The sequence below is a fragment of the Orussus abietinus genome, unplaced genomic scaffold, assembly GCF_000612105.2.
Source record: "Orussus abietinus isolate OABI.00-Male unplaced genomic scaffold, Oabi_2.0 scaffold8, whole genome shotgun sequence".
Taxonomy (NCBI): Eukaryota; Metazoa; Arthropoda; class Insecta; order Hymenoptera; family Orussidae; genus Orussus; species Orussus abietinus.
This window is the reverse complement of record NW_019395997.1, coordinates 1,912,967-1,931,536: the sequence shown is the minus strand read 5'-3', so window position 1 is coordinate 1,931,536 and position 18,570 is coordinate 1,912,967. Positions and strand designations below refer to the sequence as shown.

General features: G+C 51.2%; 1 protein-coding gene across 5 annotated transcripts in view; it reads right to left on the bottom strand.

The window, feature by feature from the left end:
* Window positions 1-1,414: 1,414 nt before the first annotated feature.
* Window positions 1,415-18,570, bottom strand: part of LOC105699490 (protein scalloped) — a 65,243-nt gene continuing 48,087 nt past the window's right edge. For 4 of the 5 annotated variants that reach the window (XM_012424513.1, XM_012424512.1, XM_012424516.1 and 1 more), the window contains 6 exons: window positions 11,992-12,122; window positions 8,369-8,524; window positions 6,394-6,609; window positions 5,378-5,607; window positions 5,069-5,303; window positions 1,415-4,811 (listed from right to left, as the gene is read on the bottom strand). In XM_012424513.1, the coding sequence (XP_012279936.1) occupies window positions 4,698-4,811; window positions 5,069-5,303; window positions 5,378-5,607; window positions 6,394-6,609; window positions 8,369-8,524; window positions 11,992-12,122 (1,082 nt within the window). In that variant the 3' untranslated portion in view covers window positions 1,415-4,697. The remainder of the gene's footprint in view (window positions 4,812-5,068; window positions 5,304-5,377; window positions 5,608-6,393; window positions 6,610-8,368; window positions 8,525-11,991; window positions 12,123-18,570) is intronic. The other variant, XM_012424517.1, reaches the window with a different exon arrangement.

Below are 18,570 nucleotides of genomic sequence, written 5' to 3'. Positions count from 1 at the left end.
AACTACATCTGCCGTTTTAGAGTATCGTTTCCTCTGTGTGTGTCAACGTTTTCGTCAGTGTCATCAATATATAGCGCGAGAGAGTACTATTTTTCTATCTTCACAGAAGACATAGATAAATATATATTTTCATAATCTTTCCTTATAAATGTAATTCGCTTAGTTTAAAATCATTACTCGTTAATGTTAATAATATTAGTGTCGGTGCTTCTTTTCCAATGTCCAGATACACTCCAGGGGGATTCGGCATGTTTTTCTTTCCTTTCCTTTTTATCGGTTTCCACTCTTCCGGTATACGTTTAAGCGACCTCACCACGAGATATATCAAACGCTCTTTCCGCTTACTTTTCCCCTCGTAATGTCGAATCGTTCACTATCGTCCGGAAACTATGCGTTGCGATCCTCGAAAGCAGCTTATCGGAGAGCCTTTCGACGAGCAGAAACGCCAGACGAGGCGAGAACCGCTCGCTGGTCTTACCAATTTATTCAAGCCTTCGCTCAGGATGTTAATATACTCATTTGCGATACAATTGTTCATTGCACTTCTTGCACTTCAACTAAAAGCTCTTCTAGGACGAAAAAATACGGTTTGATATCGAGCCCGGCGATTCGCTGTTACATATCCTCTCTTTTTCGGTACTTAGGACCGATTGCACCGACTTTCGTATTAAAATTCATAATCAAGGATTACTTAATGGATTTGAATCTTCGAGCTTAATCTGTTTGTCGGTACGACAGGAATTGCACTAATTATTGTTTAGAAATTTGGCTGGTGCAATCGGTCTTAAGAGTCGCTGACGTTTCTGCTCTCTTCGCTTATCGATATTAATTGGAGATACAATTAGACCTTATCGCGAATTCTCTCCTTATCGCAATCATGCTAGGTGGATTGTTCTTCGTCTTCTTTTTTTTTGTCGTTTTTAAATGTTTAACTATTTTCAGGCTCGCAAGCTCCTAGCGGAGGGTGCGATGGAGGGCTTGAAAGTTTCCCTAAGAATTGGGCCAGGTCGCGGGGAATTATTGGCATGGACAGGTCGATCGGAAATCGATCGCTGATCGATGGACAATAATTCCCAATTGTTCTTGCAGACCCTCCCCGACGTGTCTCCTAGGGCTAATGCTCTTGCATTACGCCGTGCGACGTTTGGACGTTAAGGGGGTGTCAAAGTGGTATCCGAAGGATCTCTCTTTATGATACTTTACTCCGAATTAAATGTACCGAATCGTTTCAAACTCTACAACGCGAACATGGAGGCCCTAAGGTAGGTCCCGACACTCACGAAATTTCATTTTTTATACAAAAAATTGTAGTAACATTCATAAACAAATTTTTAAAGAATTGAAATTTCACGCGCGCCAGGACCTTCCTTCTAGTCGCCATATTCACGTTGTAAAGTTGGAAACTATTCGGTGCATCCAGTTTGGAGAATGGTAAATTAAATAAAGGAGACCTCCAACGCCACTTTCGCATCGCCTTAAAACAAAGAAAAAGGATAATCGTACATATAAAGTAGACCCTAAATGCGGACTTGTCCGATAACAATCAATAACTAGGAAGTACAGAAGCTGCCAATTTGCGAATGGAAATTCGTCCGTCGATCGCACCAATGTCTCGCTCGCACTCGATCGACTTCTCCTTCCCTCTCTCACTCTCTCTCTCTCTCTCTCTGAGCTGAATTCGTCCCTCTCGGCCTGAATTAACGAATCGTTTAAGAGAGAGGAGACAGGCACGAGAACGTAGAAGATAGAAAATCTAAAGAGATAGACAAATAAAACGCGTGAAAAGCTGAGGACATATTTCTGACTAAAAGAGAGAGATCAAAATACATTGCCACTTGTTTCGTAAACGTTAATTAAAAGTAACGATTATCGGTAAAATTAATAATATTAACGTAGCCTTAGACGTAGGTGTGTAGTTCCTTCGGTCGTGTTAGTCACGTTCTACTGCTCTCGGATAGGCAAGTTCAGCGAAACGGAGTAAAAAAAAAAAGAGAACGAGAGAGAAATAAAAACAAATGATGAAGAAAAAGTGAGGGGAAAAAAAAACAAACGAAAATAACGCGTATAGAGGAAACAAGGAGCACTTCGAAAAGATACTTCTCCTTCGCTGTGTTGCGCCGCCGCGTTCGCGTGTGTATATGTATTGTATATATATTTATATTTGTATATATATTTTTCTTTCCATGATGAGAAAAAAAAAAAGAAAGAAAGAAAGAAATGAAGATCGCAAACCACGACACTTGGATTCTCGCGAGGAAGAGCCGCCGCCACGTGTTGGGGAAGGTCCGCGAATAATTTCTCTCGAGTATTTCTTTCATTTCTTAAGCCAGTCGCAAAAATAGCGCCCCACTTTTTGGGGCATCCTTTATCTCGAAACGAAGGGAAAAACGACGTTATCGGAATTTTCTACGTGGCGATCGGCTCGAGGTGAAAAAAATAATATCTAAGGAAAATCGTGGGTGAAATCGGGGAACCTCGAGACGCGGCGCCGAAGCTCTCGTAAAAAATCTCTTCCGAGTTCTCCTTAGCGTACTTGTATGTATACATATATGTATAGATATAGATATAAAAGAAAATGGAGAAAGAAAAGGCCGGAGGAAGCCGACGTCGTCCAGGAGTTTAGAGAACGCCGGATAAGGATATAAAAAGCAAACGCAGCATACGGCTAAGTAGGGAAGTCATTCGCGTAAGAACTATAGGGGAAAAAAAGAAGAAAAAAAGAAAAGAAATGGGAGAAAGTGAGAAAAAGAGGTGGAAGTCTTACAAACGGAGTACAAAGTAAAGGGTGGTTACAAGAAGTACAAACGCGTCCCTTTGCTACTCCCTACGTCGCCTTGAGAACAGGAAAAAAAGAAGAAGAAATATATAGGAAGGAGGGCGTCGTAACGTGTAAAAGTGTCGCAAAATGGGCCGCGGTCGACCGATCGATCCGCGATTAAATGGATCGCGTCCTGGGAGAGGTCGAAGTTGATTAATAAAAAGATAACGGCGGTAAAAAGGCCCTTTACAGGGGAGGGGAGAATATCCAAGATGGCGACGCCGACCCCGCGACGAAGCGCTCGGCTTTGCCTCTTCTTATTTACTTTTCCTCCCTTTCCCCCAACCCTTCCTTGCCCTTGATAATAGAAAAATAATGACAAACCAGGGGGATCGTCACCTGCTAATTTACGGCACGCGGCCCCTCCCTCCCTCTCGCTTATAGCCCTCGTCGCGGTTAAAACTTAAGATCACTTAGATAGCTTTATACACGATCATTTATAACAATGTAAATCGTAATCATTGCATTAATATTTAACATATACTCTTATCCGTAATATATGTATATCTGTGTGTCGTGGGTGTGGGTGTAGCTGTCTCGTATGACCTACCGGCTAGTTTAATAATAAAACTATAATACTAAGTTAATAATGTCCGGTACCGCGCCGAGCCGAGGTTTGCGGTTTCTCATTTTGTATATATTCTTCTTTTTCTTTTTTTTCCGTAGAATCTTTTTGGAGTTCTTTGAACATCTTGTTAGGCTCTTTTTCATATTAGGGGGATCTTTTCGGTCCAAGTTTCGGATCCTAATCGAGCTCGGCTCGACTGGTACCGAGGTGTGTCCATGTCAACGCGCACGCGGATCGCGGAAACGGAGGAGAGCCGCTTTATCCCGAGGGAGAATTCCCTTATCCCGACCCTGGGCGTCACAAAATCTCGACAAAGTCGGGGTAACGACGCAGGGAAACAGCCGATCCATGCTCCTTTGCCAGGGGAAAAGTGCCGTCTCAAAGCGAAGCGCCCGACAGGCCGGAGACCCCCCGCGGACTGTGTCAACGATTGCCACGAATTTATTGCCGCGAAACGTATCGAATATAAAATATACCTAAAATCCCGGCGAGTTCCCAGATCGCCACTGGACGTGCTCGTCGAATTAGGATCATTCGAACGCGTGTATAAAATTAGAAAAAAAGAAAAAAGAAAAAGAAACAGCGAAACATGAATTCCACTAACTCTTCCAGGCAGGAAGACGCGCGGGACAGCAGTCCCGATTTCGAAAACCCTTTAAGGCGATACGAAAGTGGCGGGAAAGAGGACTCGTTCATGAAACTTTCCTCTGAATTAGGTGTGTCGAATCGTATAAAATTTTCCTACTCAAATATGGAGGCTGTAAGAAATGTCCTGACACCCGTGAGGCCTCAAATTTGAAGAAAAAAAAAATTTGTCTACAGATATTCATAAAAAATTGTAATTTCATGGGCGTAAGGACCTTCCTTATACTCTCTATGTTCACTTAGTGAGGCCTTAAGAGATCCGATATGCCCAGCTCGGAGGATAGTTTAACGAACTGACTTCTCGGGTGCCACTTTTATGCCACCTTAACGCGGACGCGAGAGGACGGATCAATTAAAAACCGCGTCGGTGGATTAAAAGTGGATTAAAAGTGAATTAAAAGCTAATCGAGCCCGACTTTGCGCTCGCCCGGTCTCCGCGTGCGCGGCGTTGCGCGTCCTCGCGCGCAACTCCACCTGCGCATGCACCTGCGCATGTATCCTGCCAGCGCGAGGACCCGCGCACGCTCCTATGCTCCTGTATGTCTCTGTCTCATGCACGATGTATGTATGTATGTGTGTATATACGCGTAGAATATGGATGAGTCGTGTGGTGGTAGGCACTGATGGGGGTGGATGGCTGCACGGCGAGCAGGAGACTTAGACAGGCTAGTCCTTGACGAGTCTGTATATGTGGTGCTGGGCTCCGTGTTCGGACGTCGACACCTCGAACACGTATGCCGTACACAGTAACGTCTCCTGCGTGTCCCTGTTCGTGACAACCTGCAAGCAGGAAGAGAGAAACGACCTCAGGTGGGCGACAAGAGCGCCACTTCTCTGGAAACTCCGAAAAGAAAATAGAAAAATCAACGAAATCGGCCTTAATCGTGCAACCTTGGTCTTGCGAGAAGCGCAAAAGACCTTGATCTTCCTGTCCTGAGATGAGGAAGACCCTGAGTGGTCCCTAAAAGACCAAGACCAAGACCAAGGCTGACTTTGAGCGCCATTAAGGCGATGATGGTTAAGGCCAGGCGACGCACCTGGAGGATGGTGAAGTTCTCTAGGACGCTGTTCATCATGTACTTCTCGGGCAGGTGCTTCAGCTTGTGAATGAAGTTGATCATGTACTCGCACATCGGCGAGCGGCTGATGCGGTAGACGAACCTGCCGTTCTCGAACCTGGCGTACTCCGTTTCCACCTTCTCCACCACCTGCTTGCCGAACGAGCACACCTTCGTCGAACACGTTATCGTCATGTTCTCGTTGCTCTCGTACCTGGGGAAAGAGGCGAGGGTGAATTAGGGATCTAGTAGCCGGTGATTAGGAATGAAGTCTGGACCACGTCTTACTGGCTGGTCACGCCGTAGAAGGCCCTGGCCTCGTCCTGGATGTTAGTGTTGAGATCCGCCCAGAACTTGACCAGGAAGAAGGCGGCCTGAGGGCCCTTGTCGTAAAGCTCCTTCAGGCCGCCCTTTTTCTCCGGAAACTTGTCGTAGATCTGCCTCACGTCCACAGCCTCCAGGAGAGGGTCTGCGTACGTCGCGGACCCACCTATGTGGACGAACAGGTGTTTGTGGTACTGCAACAGATAATACGAGATAATCAGGCCGAGTATTCCTCACTTTTATCGTTCGCTCGAGGAATCAAGCGTTTTAATGATGGAACAACTCAAAAATCAGGTGGAGACTATCAGGAGCATTGTTGTACCACGTGACACGGTGGGAGGTGTTCGATAACGCCGATGTATAAAAGCATAAATCATTGGACATTTTTTATCTTACTTCCCTTTTCTTTAATGCGCAGCCTCACTTTTTATTCAATTATGTTTTTGGAGAAGGATATTGCCTCGAGTGATTTTTTAGGGGGTAGTCTTCCGGTTGGGCCATGAAATTCACCCTGAAAGACGAGTTTCCTCCCGTGAGGTCGCATTATATCCCATCAGGGGATATTGCGCGTTCTCAGGTGAGCACTGGCCAATTTGCCAGGTGAACGTCGCTGTGTAGATTTACCTTAACGGGGCTTCATTCGCGAGACCGGAATAGAGGCTTATCGTTTTCCTAATCGAAGAGGCGGGCTCGATCGTCCCTTAGGGGCGCATTATGCACCTCTGGAGGTGCCTCCACCTTGATTGAGCGGGTCAGTTTTGTCGGGGGGCGGATCGAAACCGTGCCCATTTAATATTGAAAGTTCTACCCTATTCCATCGACTGATGAAAAAAAAAAAAATCACCTAGATTATGAAACGCGATCGGTACTATTAACTTTCACTGCTCGAGGTAAATATTGTTATAAGCAAACGATGCACTTATTTTGATGGAATAATTTTCTTATCACCCTCCACGAGATTACAAACTCTCGATACTCACGATGTCCTGGTCTCTCTGTTGATCCATATAGGCCGAGAACTCGACGAGCCTGAGTTTGTGCGTCGCGATGGCTCTTCCCTCCCAGGGTGGCGGAGGCTGCGCCTGGACCATGTCTCCGCTGGACACCGCGGTGGCCGGTTTCCCGGTGTAAGCCGGTTGCGGGAACGGCTTGACATCCTGCGAGGTTCCCGGCTGCAGGCCCGGCTGCCAGAATTGCTGCGGGGAGAAAGGTTCGTCATTTCGTTGAGATTCTGATCCAGCTTCCCTCTCTGTATGAATTTTTTTAGCCACTAGTGAGGCCTCTCGGGCCGCCAGGTACGACGTCAAAGTGATCAACACAGGTGTCTCGCTCAAGAAATCATGGATCTTAATGCCCTAAATCAGCTGTACATAGCACCGGAAAATCCATGGGGACCACCGAAAAGTCAGAATGTTATGGCCGATCGTTATCCGTTATCGAATTGCGTTGCTGTACATGATACGAAGTCAAAGGGTTGTCAAAGAAGGAAATCGGCGAAAACGATTTCCGATAAATCCCCGGAAATCTGCATCTTTATCGCCGGTTTCCCTCGTAATTGGAGGCCGGGATCGATACGGTTCAGACCAGGGGGGACGATAATGAACCACTCGGTGGTTACTTTCAAGGCGTACTCGGCGGTGCTCTTCAATTGGCGAATCTATCCGTGAAATCCTACCCCTGTAATCCCGGGGCCCGAGTCTAGCGGCCAATCCGCAGCGGATGCGTGGCTGGTTCGTTAACTTTATTACAGGGTCTAGATAGAATCCGCGCTTTTTTCAGGCCTCGAGACCTGATTCTTTGATCAGGTATTACGTACCGAATGTATGATTGGTATGCTAAGTAGCCTGGCTTAACCGAAACGATCCTCTTGCAGTTAATGGCGGCGGAAAAAAAAGGAAAAAAAATGCAAGAGGTGCGGAAATCGGACGCGCACCTTGAGTCTCGTACCTGGCGGCTCGCAGGGGCGATCCACGGTTGGAAAAAAATCAACGAACACGGGCTGGGGGACCAGGAAGCGTTTTGGAGGGTGGACGAAGGTCCTGTCGAGCAGGTGGGAATTAATCGGCATTTTTTTGTCGCCCGGTGAAACGTTTGAAAATAATAATCAACGTATGAACTTGCAACGTAATGTCGCAATTATGGAATCTTGTAAGAGGGGAACAAATGGAGCGATTGTTACAAGGCGACTTTTTTTTATCTTCGCGTTGAAGATGATTTAGACCTTCGGGACGTACCGCAGGTCGGGGAGGTAAGGGTGGAGAACGTCAAAACGAAAGGGACAGGAGAGGCAGGGTGGAAGGTGTAAGCCACATCGACGAGTACTCTCACTGGTGTACAAAGTGACGGACAAATCCAACAATACACAACAAGGGCCCCCAGGGGCTTAGCAGTAGCGGGGTCACTAGTGAATCGACTCTCCGAGTCTGGTGTTAGTGGTTTACGCAACAAAGCGCATTTGTTAATCGTGTAACTGCAGCATGACCCTTGACAAGAAAAAGCCGCGCCTCCCCGTTGCCGGCTCGTGGAAAACTCCAAGTCTAATTCCACCGATCGAGGAGGAAAAGCGAAAACAATGAAGAATTTCCTCCTCGACGTTACAAAAAAAAAAAAATGGGAATAAAAAAAAGAGGAACAATTGTCAATAATCCTCCACCTGGTGGAGGACGTCAGGGGGCGGCGCGAAGCGGTTAGGGACTGGTACCAGGGTGGAAGCCGAAATCGATCGTTGGCGGCGCTTCGGAAATTACTGTAGAGCTAAATCCCCCAGATCGACGAAACACGCGAGTCCTGTTGTTCCTTTTCAATCCTATATTTATTTTATATAATTGTTTAAAGTGGACATCGTCAGGTCTCAGGTGTCACCTCGCCTTCGAAATCCCAGTTCCCCTTTGACCTCGGCCCCATTCCTCGTCCACGACTCGGCAACTCAGGGTCGTCCTCGACTTTGGGACTTACCGCTCCGGGATAGGAGACGGGGTTGGAAGCGTGAAGGGCTAGGGGCCCCACGAGAGCAGGGGGCATCTTGTTGTGTATCGCACTTCCGGCAGACACTATCTGGGCACTCGACATGCTCGACATAGTCTGCAGCGCCTTCTCCTTGGCGGCATGATCCTAGCAAATTCACCAAACCGATTACCAAGTGCGCCGCCCTCGCCACCTCGACCTGGTCCTCGACCTCGAGCTATGGAATTTCGCGACGAGGTGTATCCCTATTTTATTTTATTTTATTTTATTTTACTTTTTTTTTGCGCACTTTATCTCTCCCCAAGCGCCCCTCCGGAGGTGATTCCATAACTCGAAGCCTGGGGAATTAAGGCCACGCGAAACTGCCGTCAAAGAGGTCTCCTCCTTCATTTAATTTAACTAACTTAACATGGGGGTCGGTGGATCTTTGGAGGGTTCCTTCTATGGTATAAAAAAAAAATTACGGGGCCGTCGTTTTCCGCATCTGTGCATGGAAAGTTTTGTATCTCAGAGGGGAGGCCTTCTTCTCGGTCGAGACGATGCCCCGAGTGTATGAAAACGCATCCCGGCCACCCGCGAACCTCGCGTCGATAATCGCTCGCTCGTAAAGCAACTCGCCTCGGCCTGAAGTGGGCGGCGAAACCGGCGCGGAAGGCCCGCGAGTTACGGGATATTCCGGCGTGGACCTCGGCTAGCACCGCGGAATTCCGCTCCCGGAATTCCGCAGGGACGGTTAAACGGGACGCGCGGGCGAAACGGAAAAGAAAAAGAAAAAACGCACGCCCTCGGCCGGATGCGCTCAATTTTCATTTGCCTTGAGAGTGAGATAAAATAAGTGAGGAGGGGCTGCTGGAAAAGTGGAGGAAAATGGGAGGAAATGTGGAAACGGCCGACTAGTTGACCGCGCATGCGCGCCCGGATCGCGGTGAAATGGAAAAAAAGGCGGCGGAAGGGGGGGAGAAAACAAGGAAAAATAGAAAAGCCCCGAATTCCCGGCGTTTATCGCGGATCCGCCGCGTTAATTTTATTGGGAGAGAGAGAGAGAGAGAGCCGGGGCGAGCAATTGCTCGGATGTACGCCTTGCTTTTTCCTTCTTTTTTTTTTCCCCGTTTTTTCTTTTGCTCCCCCCTTTTCCCCCTTTTTCGCCGCTCGGACCTCGACGTGCCCTTTTGTCGTTCGCGTCAAACGCGGGTAACTAGGGAGCGGGGATAAAAAAGGGAAAAGGGACGGACAAAGGGAGAAAGAAAGAACCAGGGGAAAACAAAAATGGGGGATAGAAGTAAAACCCGGAGGATTTGCGGGACCCGCCGTTTTTGCAAATAGGATTGGCCATATCGACCCGCTCGCTGGCGACGGGAAAAACGAAAAACTGAGAGAGAGAGGGAAAGGGGGGGAAAGAAAAAAAGAGGAAGAGTCGCGCGGAAGGGGTGGCGGAAACCGCTTACGCGGCTCGATTCGATTGGAGCGCTTGGGCCGGAAATCGAATGAATAAAAAAAAAAAGAGAAGAATTACAGAGGGCCACCGCAGCGCCGCCGTGGTGCCAAAGGCCAATATCCCGGGCCGGGTTTAAATGGCGCGAACGTTTGTAAAATAATCCCCCACGTGCGGGGGTGGAAATTTCGAAACGTCCCCCTCGACCCTCCGCCCTTTGTCCGGCGCGTCCGAGCGGCTACTATACAGGGTACGGGGTGATTATTTATTTTCTCTCTTTTAAGTCGATTAAATGTAGGTAAATAATAATCGGGTTTATAGGAGATCCTGAAATTGAAATCAGGATCAAGAGATAAGAAATATATGGACGATCCAGGGAGCCTTGAAATGAAATTCAGAGCCGGGATTTTTCGGAAGGGCAAGTCTCGAGCCCCGATTACTTTTCAAAGTGGAACTTGCGAAAAGGAAAAGGAAAGGGGGCGTGCACGGCGGATTGGGGGAGCCGTGCAAAATCAATCCGAATAATTGAGAGAGAGAGAGCTACTTCGGCCCCCTCCCGCCGCTCGCGCTGATTGGCCCCGCGGCCGGCCGGCCGGCCAATCGCGTGCCCCCTTCGCCGGCTCCAGGGGAAACGCTCCAGCGGAATGTCGGCCTCGCGGGGGCGTACCTCGACGTGTTCATTCACAGTCCGGATGGCCCTCCAACTTTTTCGATCTCCTCTCTTTTTTCCCTCCCCCCCGCTTATAAACCGGCGGTCAATTAGCGCGGATTAAAATCCCGGCCTGCGAGGACTTTCTCTCTCTGTCCCTCCCCTCCCTCTCTGTCGCGATCTCCGATCGGGAGAGGCGGGTAACGGGACTCGTAGAGGCCATCGATACATCTCTACATAACCTATGCGTGTGTACGGGTGCACATCGCCGATTCCCGGAAACCGATCAGAGGCCTGGGATAAATGACGTGTAAATAGTCGAGGAAAATGGGATAACGGTAATGGTGGGTCTGAAAAATAATCGGGAACTCCTGGGGATTTCATTTAAGGCGCGCGCTGATTAAAATGCCCGTGTAGATTTACTCAATCATCGTTTCGATGCCACGATAAATCGCCGTTGATATTACGTTGTCCATGGGATGTCACATTCGGCGTCCAAGTTAATGAGAATTATAACGTGACGTTGCACCGATGTCGAGTAACAAAGTGCACCGTAATGTATGATTCTTTCAGATTTTACGTTTTTCACGGTTAATGGTGTAGAAGTGTATGTCAATTTTCGTGGATTTTTATCAGGCCGCGACTTTAGAGGAAGTCTCTTGTAGAGAACAAGATGGCCGCCATGTTGTGAAGCAATTGAGAGAATTCGGAGGTCGAATTTATGCGTTGCTGGACAGATCGATGATCTGCCTCGCGGGGGAGGGTGGGGACGGAAACCAGAAAATTACGTGACACCGTGCACGGTGAATAATGTCCGCGGCATTCGCCGCTGCAGTCGAGCGGCGGTTTAACGGTAAAATACACACCGAGGCGGCGCTTTCCCGCGAGGGGCGTCCCACCGCCGGACTAGCGGCCTCTCTCTCGCTCCCGCGGGCGACCCCTCTGGCGCGAGAGAGACGGACGGCGCGGCCAGCGGCCGGCTTTGATTTATTAACCCCGCGCGCGCAATTGTTCGCGAATTGCTTTAATAATTCGGCTGTTGATTAAACGGCCCCGGGTTCATTTTTAGGCGTGATTTAGCGCGACGCACCGATCGCCCCGCTTCCGGCGAGGGTATCGACGGAAACGCGTGTTTATTGACTTGGCCAATAAGTAACGTCGGAATTTCTTTCTTTTTCTTCCAACCTCTAATTATCATCCTCGTAACGTTCCACTTCGTGGATTTTCCGAGGGGGTACACATTCGATATATCTGTGGCAGTTAAGCCACCCCGAGGAAGAAAAAAAAAAATTAAATGTGCAATTTTTGTAATTTCACTAAACGGCAGTTTTTAATTGTATTGTTTATGAATGTCGTGTGTCGGGGAAGTTCCTTTTTTTTTTTTCTTTGGTTTAAGGTTTTCGATATTGCTTTCTGACCAAGACGATTGTTTTAGGACCTGGAGGATCATTGGTGTTCGCGTGTTGCAAGGATGGATTGTCATCGGGTGGCGTTTCTCCCGGGCGTTTCCTACGGAAAATCCGGCGCACGTACCACTTTGAGCTTCGCCTGGATTTCCCGGAGCTTTCTTCTCGCCAGGACCTGGATGTGTGAGGACACCTGCTTCCGCGTTCTCGTCTTCCCGGTCCTTAGCTTGATGTAGCGGGCGATCAGCTCGTTGCGGCCTGAAACGGGAAATGAAACGCGTTAGTCATGCGGAATCACCGCTGATTCGGTGGATGTAATCATCTCTGCGAGGAAGTTATTGGATATGTGTGCGTATATATATATAATATATATTAATTTATGTACGTATTCATATGTACATGATATGTATGTACGAATTTCATCGCCGTAAATCCGAGTTAACGAGGGTATTAATTGCTCCCCGCAGGATCGACGGATTCCGCGGGTTCCTCGCCGCCGCGCAGGATTTTTCGAAGCCGGAGGAGGAGGGTAAACGGGAGGCTGCGGAATGCCCGCGCGGAAAGGAGTAGAACCAGACGCGGCCGCTTTGAGCGGTTAAATAAACCACGATCTCGGCTCGGGGATGGCGCGGCCCCTCGACGCCTTCCTCGGGGTCTGCGAAACGTCTCTCGGATCCGGAAGGAGGTAAAAATCGACCCTTCTCTTTTTAAATATCCCGCCATTTAATACCCGACGTCTCTTCGATGCAATTTTATCCCTCTTTCTTTTCGAAAGAAAAAAAGGGGGGAAAAAAAAAATCATCCCTTCCCTTTTCAAATTCAGAAAACCCTATGTTGAATTTTGACGTTCATCTCCCACGGGGAAAAGAGCTGGTCCAATTTCCAAGGAAACGTAAGAAGGGAAGATCCCGCCGGAGGATCATTTCTCTTCCGGAAAAGTGCTCATTCAATGTCCAAGAAAACATACGAAGGGAAGATATCCCGGCGGAAACTCGCCGAGGAGTCGAAGTGCATCGTCGCCGGGGTGCAAGAGGACAATAACGTCGAGAGGGGGGAAGGGGACGCGATCCTTTATAGGGCGGCATTAAAACCCCCGGCCTTCCAGGCGGGGCGTAATGTCGTTTCCAACGGAAACAAGTCGTACAATTAAACGGAACACCTTGCCCTCCCCCTCGCTGGGAAATTTAATATTCTCCAGGGGAGGCGCCTGTTTTTCCCTTTGAGAGCGCTTTTCCCGGGGCACCGCCTAACACTTGCCGAGTTCGGCCGTCTCTTCGCGATACTCTGGGAGGGGTCTTCCTCCCCCGCCCCCGGGATCGGCGGAAATTCATTAAAGTCCAATTTCGAGGGGGCGCGAGAACCCGGCCATCGATTTCCCGACGCTGGTCGATCTCGCCGGACTCGGCGCCGGGAAAGGGCGATTTGATTTTCCAACCCCTATTTATATACACGTACACGTGTACATGAATAGGTATGGGTATACACATGATTATTCTACATATTGTATATATTATATGCACATCTATACTCCGAGGAAAGGAATTGGTTGACCCAAAGAGAGAAAAAAAATTCCAGGATCAAATGTCAGATTGATTAATATTTTATATATATATATATGCATATGTTCCAGTCAACTGATTATTTTCCTCGGAGTAAGAAGCGCGGCATCGCGGGGAATATATGCACGCCTTTTGGGTCCCCCCCCTTTTTTTTAAATTTTATTCGTGCATTTCGGTCGTCTTGCCCGGAACACTGGAAATTCGGCCGGGTCGATGAAACGCAATGGAGAGGGGGGGGGGGGACGTATTGCGCGCAGTATCCCCGCAAAGTGGGCACGTACCGGCCGAGCACTCGTGACGGAGGCTCGAGGGATCCCGGGGTTAATTTCTACTTAAGTCGCGCTAATGGATGCTCAAACCGTGGGAGCAAAGGCGAGGAGCACGAGCCGATTCCCACGTGTTGCCGGCCGTTTCCTGGGACGTCCTCGTTTCTCCATCGAGCCGAAATTCGAGGGCGATCGCGGGCACCCCTTGGAGGAAGAAAAGGAGGGGGTCGCAATGAGTTACGTTAAAAATTAATCGCGAACATTTGGCGCGAACCTCTACCGAGGTTATTTTCATTAGTCAGTCAACGAGTTATCATTAAGAATAAGGATACAAGGAAAGGCGGAAGTCGAGGACACGTGGACGTTAACGAGCGACGCGGCAGAGTTCCGCGCCAAGTACGTCGACTCTTACCCTCGTCTGGGGGGTGGGCAAACGATTCCTCGACGAAAGGGCAAGAGATCCCCCAGGAAGAGTTCCCGGAAGGGACTCTCTCCCCCGTAAGTTCCCTCGTAACCGCCCCCGGCAATTTGGGCTGTTCATCAAGCGAGGGTCGTTCGGCGGCGCGCCGCGAGCGGCGCTTCAATCTCCCGTCCGCAGGGCCCGGCAGCCCCCCTTCCTCCCCCCGGCCACCCACCCCCCACAGGGGAGGGCCATCGGGAGGAAAATATCCGAGATTCCGGGGGGGAACCGCGTGATGACTCAATTTCCCCGAGGACCGTTAAATGGCTCGCCGTGAACCTCACCCTGCCTCCCCCCCGACCCCCCCCCCAACGACGGACTTCCGGGCGTTCCTTCGCCCTTTTTGGGGGGCCGAGAATTCCCGGGATGGAATACGGGGAGGGAGGTTATGTCTGGCCTGCGTGCTCGTGTCGCCCTATTGCCCCCGCCCCCCTCTGGGGTCATCGCATTTTGGGTGATATGGAAAGATGTCCGCCGTTTCGCGTCACCTCGGAGAAAAGAAAGGGGTGCGCTTCTCCCTCGTGACAGGGTATAGTCGAAACCGGAGCCCGTGGGGGAGGATTCCCAGGGGTAACCGCCAAGGGCTCGCCGAGGAGATGAACGGGCCCGCTTGCATAATGGCACATAAACGGTGCATCTCGCTGTACCAATTGATGCCTCTCCTCTAGGCCGGAGAGCATTTCTGCTGATTTAGTCAATTAAACGACGGGGGAGGTGTAGGGGTCGCGCGCATCGATCGCGAGCCTGGCCCGACAGGTGCTCGAGGGGCGGGGGGCGAGTGCCCCGCGTGGAGTCTTTCTTTCGCTCCCATCCGTAACCCCGCAAGCCTCGAGGAAAGGAGTCAAAACCCGAGAGAGGAACGACCGGCGGAAGGAATTAGAAGAGGGAGGCCCTCTAAAGGGAGGCAATAAGGGAAGGGATCACTCCCCCGGCCTGAAAGTCAGAGACGAGAGATCCAAATCGTCCACCTAGAGTAAGAGGGGGACGCGAAATTGGACGGCTCGGGGATGATCGGGAGTTTGGGGAGGGGGCAGGGGGGAGGGGGAGGCAACCCCTGAGAATGGACGGCCTTGCCTGAGGTCTCGCGCCCTGACACGGTGACCCCGGGTGTCTCTCCCCTTATCCGGGGGGCCCCCCTTATCGCTCCCCTCTTTCGCCGCCCCCAACCCACCACCCACCCCTTTCCCGTCCCCCTAGGAAGGGTCTGGCCCCCGAGCGCCATTCCATTCATCTTCCTTTCTTTCCATTTTCTTCCGGTGGCGGGTACGAAGGGGGGCGTCCTCCACTATCCTGGCCATCCGAGTTCGCCGCCCCCCCNCTGCACCCTACCCCACCCCCCGAGGTCCCTAGTAGGTTTTAGACGGAGTAATAATTTATTCCCACGGCGCGGAGACGAGCAGCCCCTCCCGATCGGGGCTCGTTTGAAGGAGCCACTGCTCCCCTCCCCCGAGGCTCCCGGAGAGGAGGTCGCCCTGGCCCCCGGGAGAAGAGAGTGGGCTGGGGTAGGCATTTTAATTAGCGCTAACAACAACCACCGCGTCGTGTTTCATATTTCCACCGAGAGGCCGCCCCTTAATGAATATTAATTCGCGAGGCGGAGGGGGCGTGGGGGGGTCTTCTTTCTTGCACCCTCCTTTGAACCCCCATGGGGGGTCGGGGGAGGACGACCCTCTTTGGCGCAGTTATCGACTCTAATTGCGACGAGACGCTCCCGGAAATTTTCCTCCCTCGTAATTTCGCCCTCCCCCCCCCCCCAACTTATGGGGTCCTTTATTACGCCAATTTTTCCCCAGTTGATTTCGGTCGTTCTTAAACGGACGCATGCTCGGCGGAAGGGGGGTGGGAAGGGAAAGGGGGAGCAATAACGAAATGAATTTCCCTCCCCTTCCCCAAGACCCCGAGGAAGGTCCGAGCAACCCCGACGTGCGCGAAATAATGCCGGGTCCGGCACCAGGGGTCGGGGGTGCGGGGTGGTCCGAGGTTGTCGCCGGGGCGGGGGCGGGGGGCGGTCGACCCATCTTGCCGCCTATTACCTTCGAGTTTAATTAAACTCCGCGAGATGTCAAAGGACTCGCCGCGCCGGCAAGACGGACAATGCGGACGCAGATTATTACATCCCTCGGCGTCCTCGTTCCAACTTGCTGGGGGGTCGGGGGTGGAGGCGCAAGATGGCCGCTCCCCTGCTCGGCCTCCTCGGGACTCCGGAAACGCGGGGAGGAAAGGGACGAAAGGGTGTCCCTCGTCGCGGAGGACGATGAAGGGCGATTTTTAAGCTTTTAGATCCGGGAATTAAATCCACCCCGGGTGGTGCCGAGTTCTTGGTGAGGTATACGGAACGTGGGGCTGCAACCCCTGGAGGACTCTACCCTCCTCCTCGTGGGAAGTTCTGGAGAACGCGCGGGGGCGAAATTGGAATTTGGGTCACCCGCTTCCCCTGGGGGAAGGGGGCTCGAAAAAACCCGAGGGGTGAGCGGACCCTCGGGGGAGGGTCGCTTTCGGACTCGGTTACCCTTCTGGGACCGGAAATCGCCCTTACGGGGCAGACTGTCCTTAGGGATCGAAGCACTAGGAGCTGCATTATCAGAGATTAGAGGGAAAAATTGGGGGGGTGGTTCCTCGCGTGTAATTCATTTTTAATGATTATATCACGTTGTATGATATCATCTCGCGATCATCTCATCCGATATCATCTCGATAGTGTCCCAGGTCGGGCTCGGCCGACTCGTGGGAAAGTACTCGCACTTCCGGTGCCGATCCCGATTTCTACGGCGCTTCCCGTCGTTTTGCGCCACTTAGGTGGGACCGAGTCTCGAGAGGGGTTATCGATGTCCATAATTTCACGCTCCGGCGGCGTCTCGCCGGATTATTGGCTCCGATATATGGGTCCATGTACGCGTGTACATAGTTACAGGTAAGGAGCGAGCAGGAGCCGAGAAGGCGAGTTTGGAGTCGAGTTAAGGTGGAGAGCCGGGACGCGAAATCCCTGGGAGTCCCGGGGACGTCCCCCGGGCGCGCCGGTCAACCTCGCGGAAATGAAAGGCCGATCGAACGGGACCTGCTGCGCGTTCCCGAATCCTGATCCTGAAATCCGAATTCGGGGAGGAAGGGACCTAGAGCGTAAAGGGTAATCTAAGTTTCGCCAAAATTCCACAACAACGAAAGATAACCACCCATACCCCTCGTCCAAAACCTGATAATATGCTCTACCTCATTATTTCTAAATTCACCACATAAAAAAAAAAGAAAAAAAAAGTGTAGAGGAAACTCACAGAAAATCCCACCTACGCGACACCGACCCCGAAGAGAGCATTTCTTTCAATATTCAGAGAAAGGGAATTAATTTCGTAAATGATTATCTTTTAAATAGGGAATTACGAGATCTATGGTGATACTTATTAACGATTAGTAGTGGCTCAAGACTAGGGCTTTGCACGAGGGGAATATAAAAAGTGAGGTTAGGGTGCCTCCCAGAAATGAGTTATTGGATGTGCGAGCAGAGAGAAAAGAAATATCAAATAAAAGGGGGCGCGTATGCTTTAGTGAGCGGTTTGGTAAACGCTCGCGCGCCGAGGAGATCGCCGCGGCGACGCCGGGCGTCGCGGAACGAAAAGGACGGTCTCCGGAGACGCCGAGACGCGCCACCCTCCTTCCGCCGGTCAATAACTGGACACCGGCCGGCCCTTCGCCCGCCCCCGGCGTCGCGGCGCGTCCCGACGCCTCTGTCCGCGGACACCCGGGGGAGACGCGCAAGATTGCGTGCTATATGCCCGCCGGACATGCAAATATTGAATCGACGCTTTCCGCCTCTCGGGGCACCCGCCATGTTGGTATTCGCGGTTAGCAAATGTAAACAAGGTGAGGCGCACTTGGCGCGAGACTCTACCTCAGTTGCCAGCGTACAGGACCGCGGACGTACGGGGCGCGTGATTGCATTTTCCTGCCTTATCGATCTCCGGTTACGGCCCGTCGATCCCTCGCACACGGTCGTCGGTCGAGAATGGACGTCGAGATCTCGCGACGGCCGTTAAACCGCGTCGCCGCGGCTCCGGAACCAATCTCGCGTCGGTTTTACGGTTGCGGAAACAATGGCGGCCGCGGCCGAGGGGACGGCGTCGTAAATTTGATGGGCGAGCGCGTGTGATCTGCGCCCCCCGCGACCTAACCTAAACCCCCGTGTCGCCGGGGGTTTCACCGGGGAAAGGTAAATAGGCGATTTATTTCGCGGATACGCCGTCTTCGGGGGGGGGGGTCACGTGATCCAAGATGGCGGAAGACGCGAGGTGCAGGACTAGGGCGCCTCCAGGGGTGGCGGGCTCGTTTTCATCCGCGCGAGGGGCGAAAATCGAATTAGGCGAGGTCCTCCTACGCGTGATTACATTGCCGGCCCCGCCAAGGTATACCCGCCCGGTTTTCATTTAGAA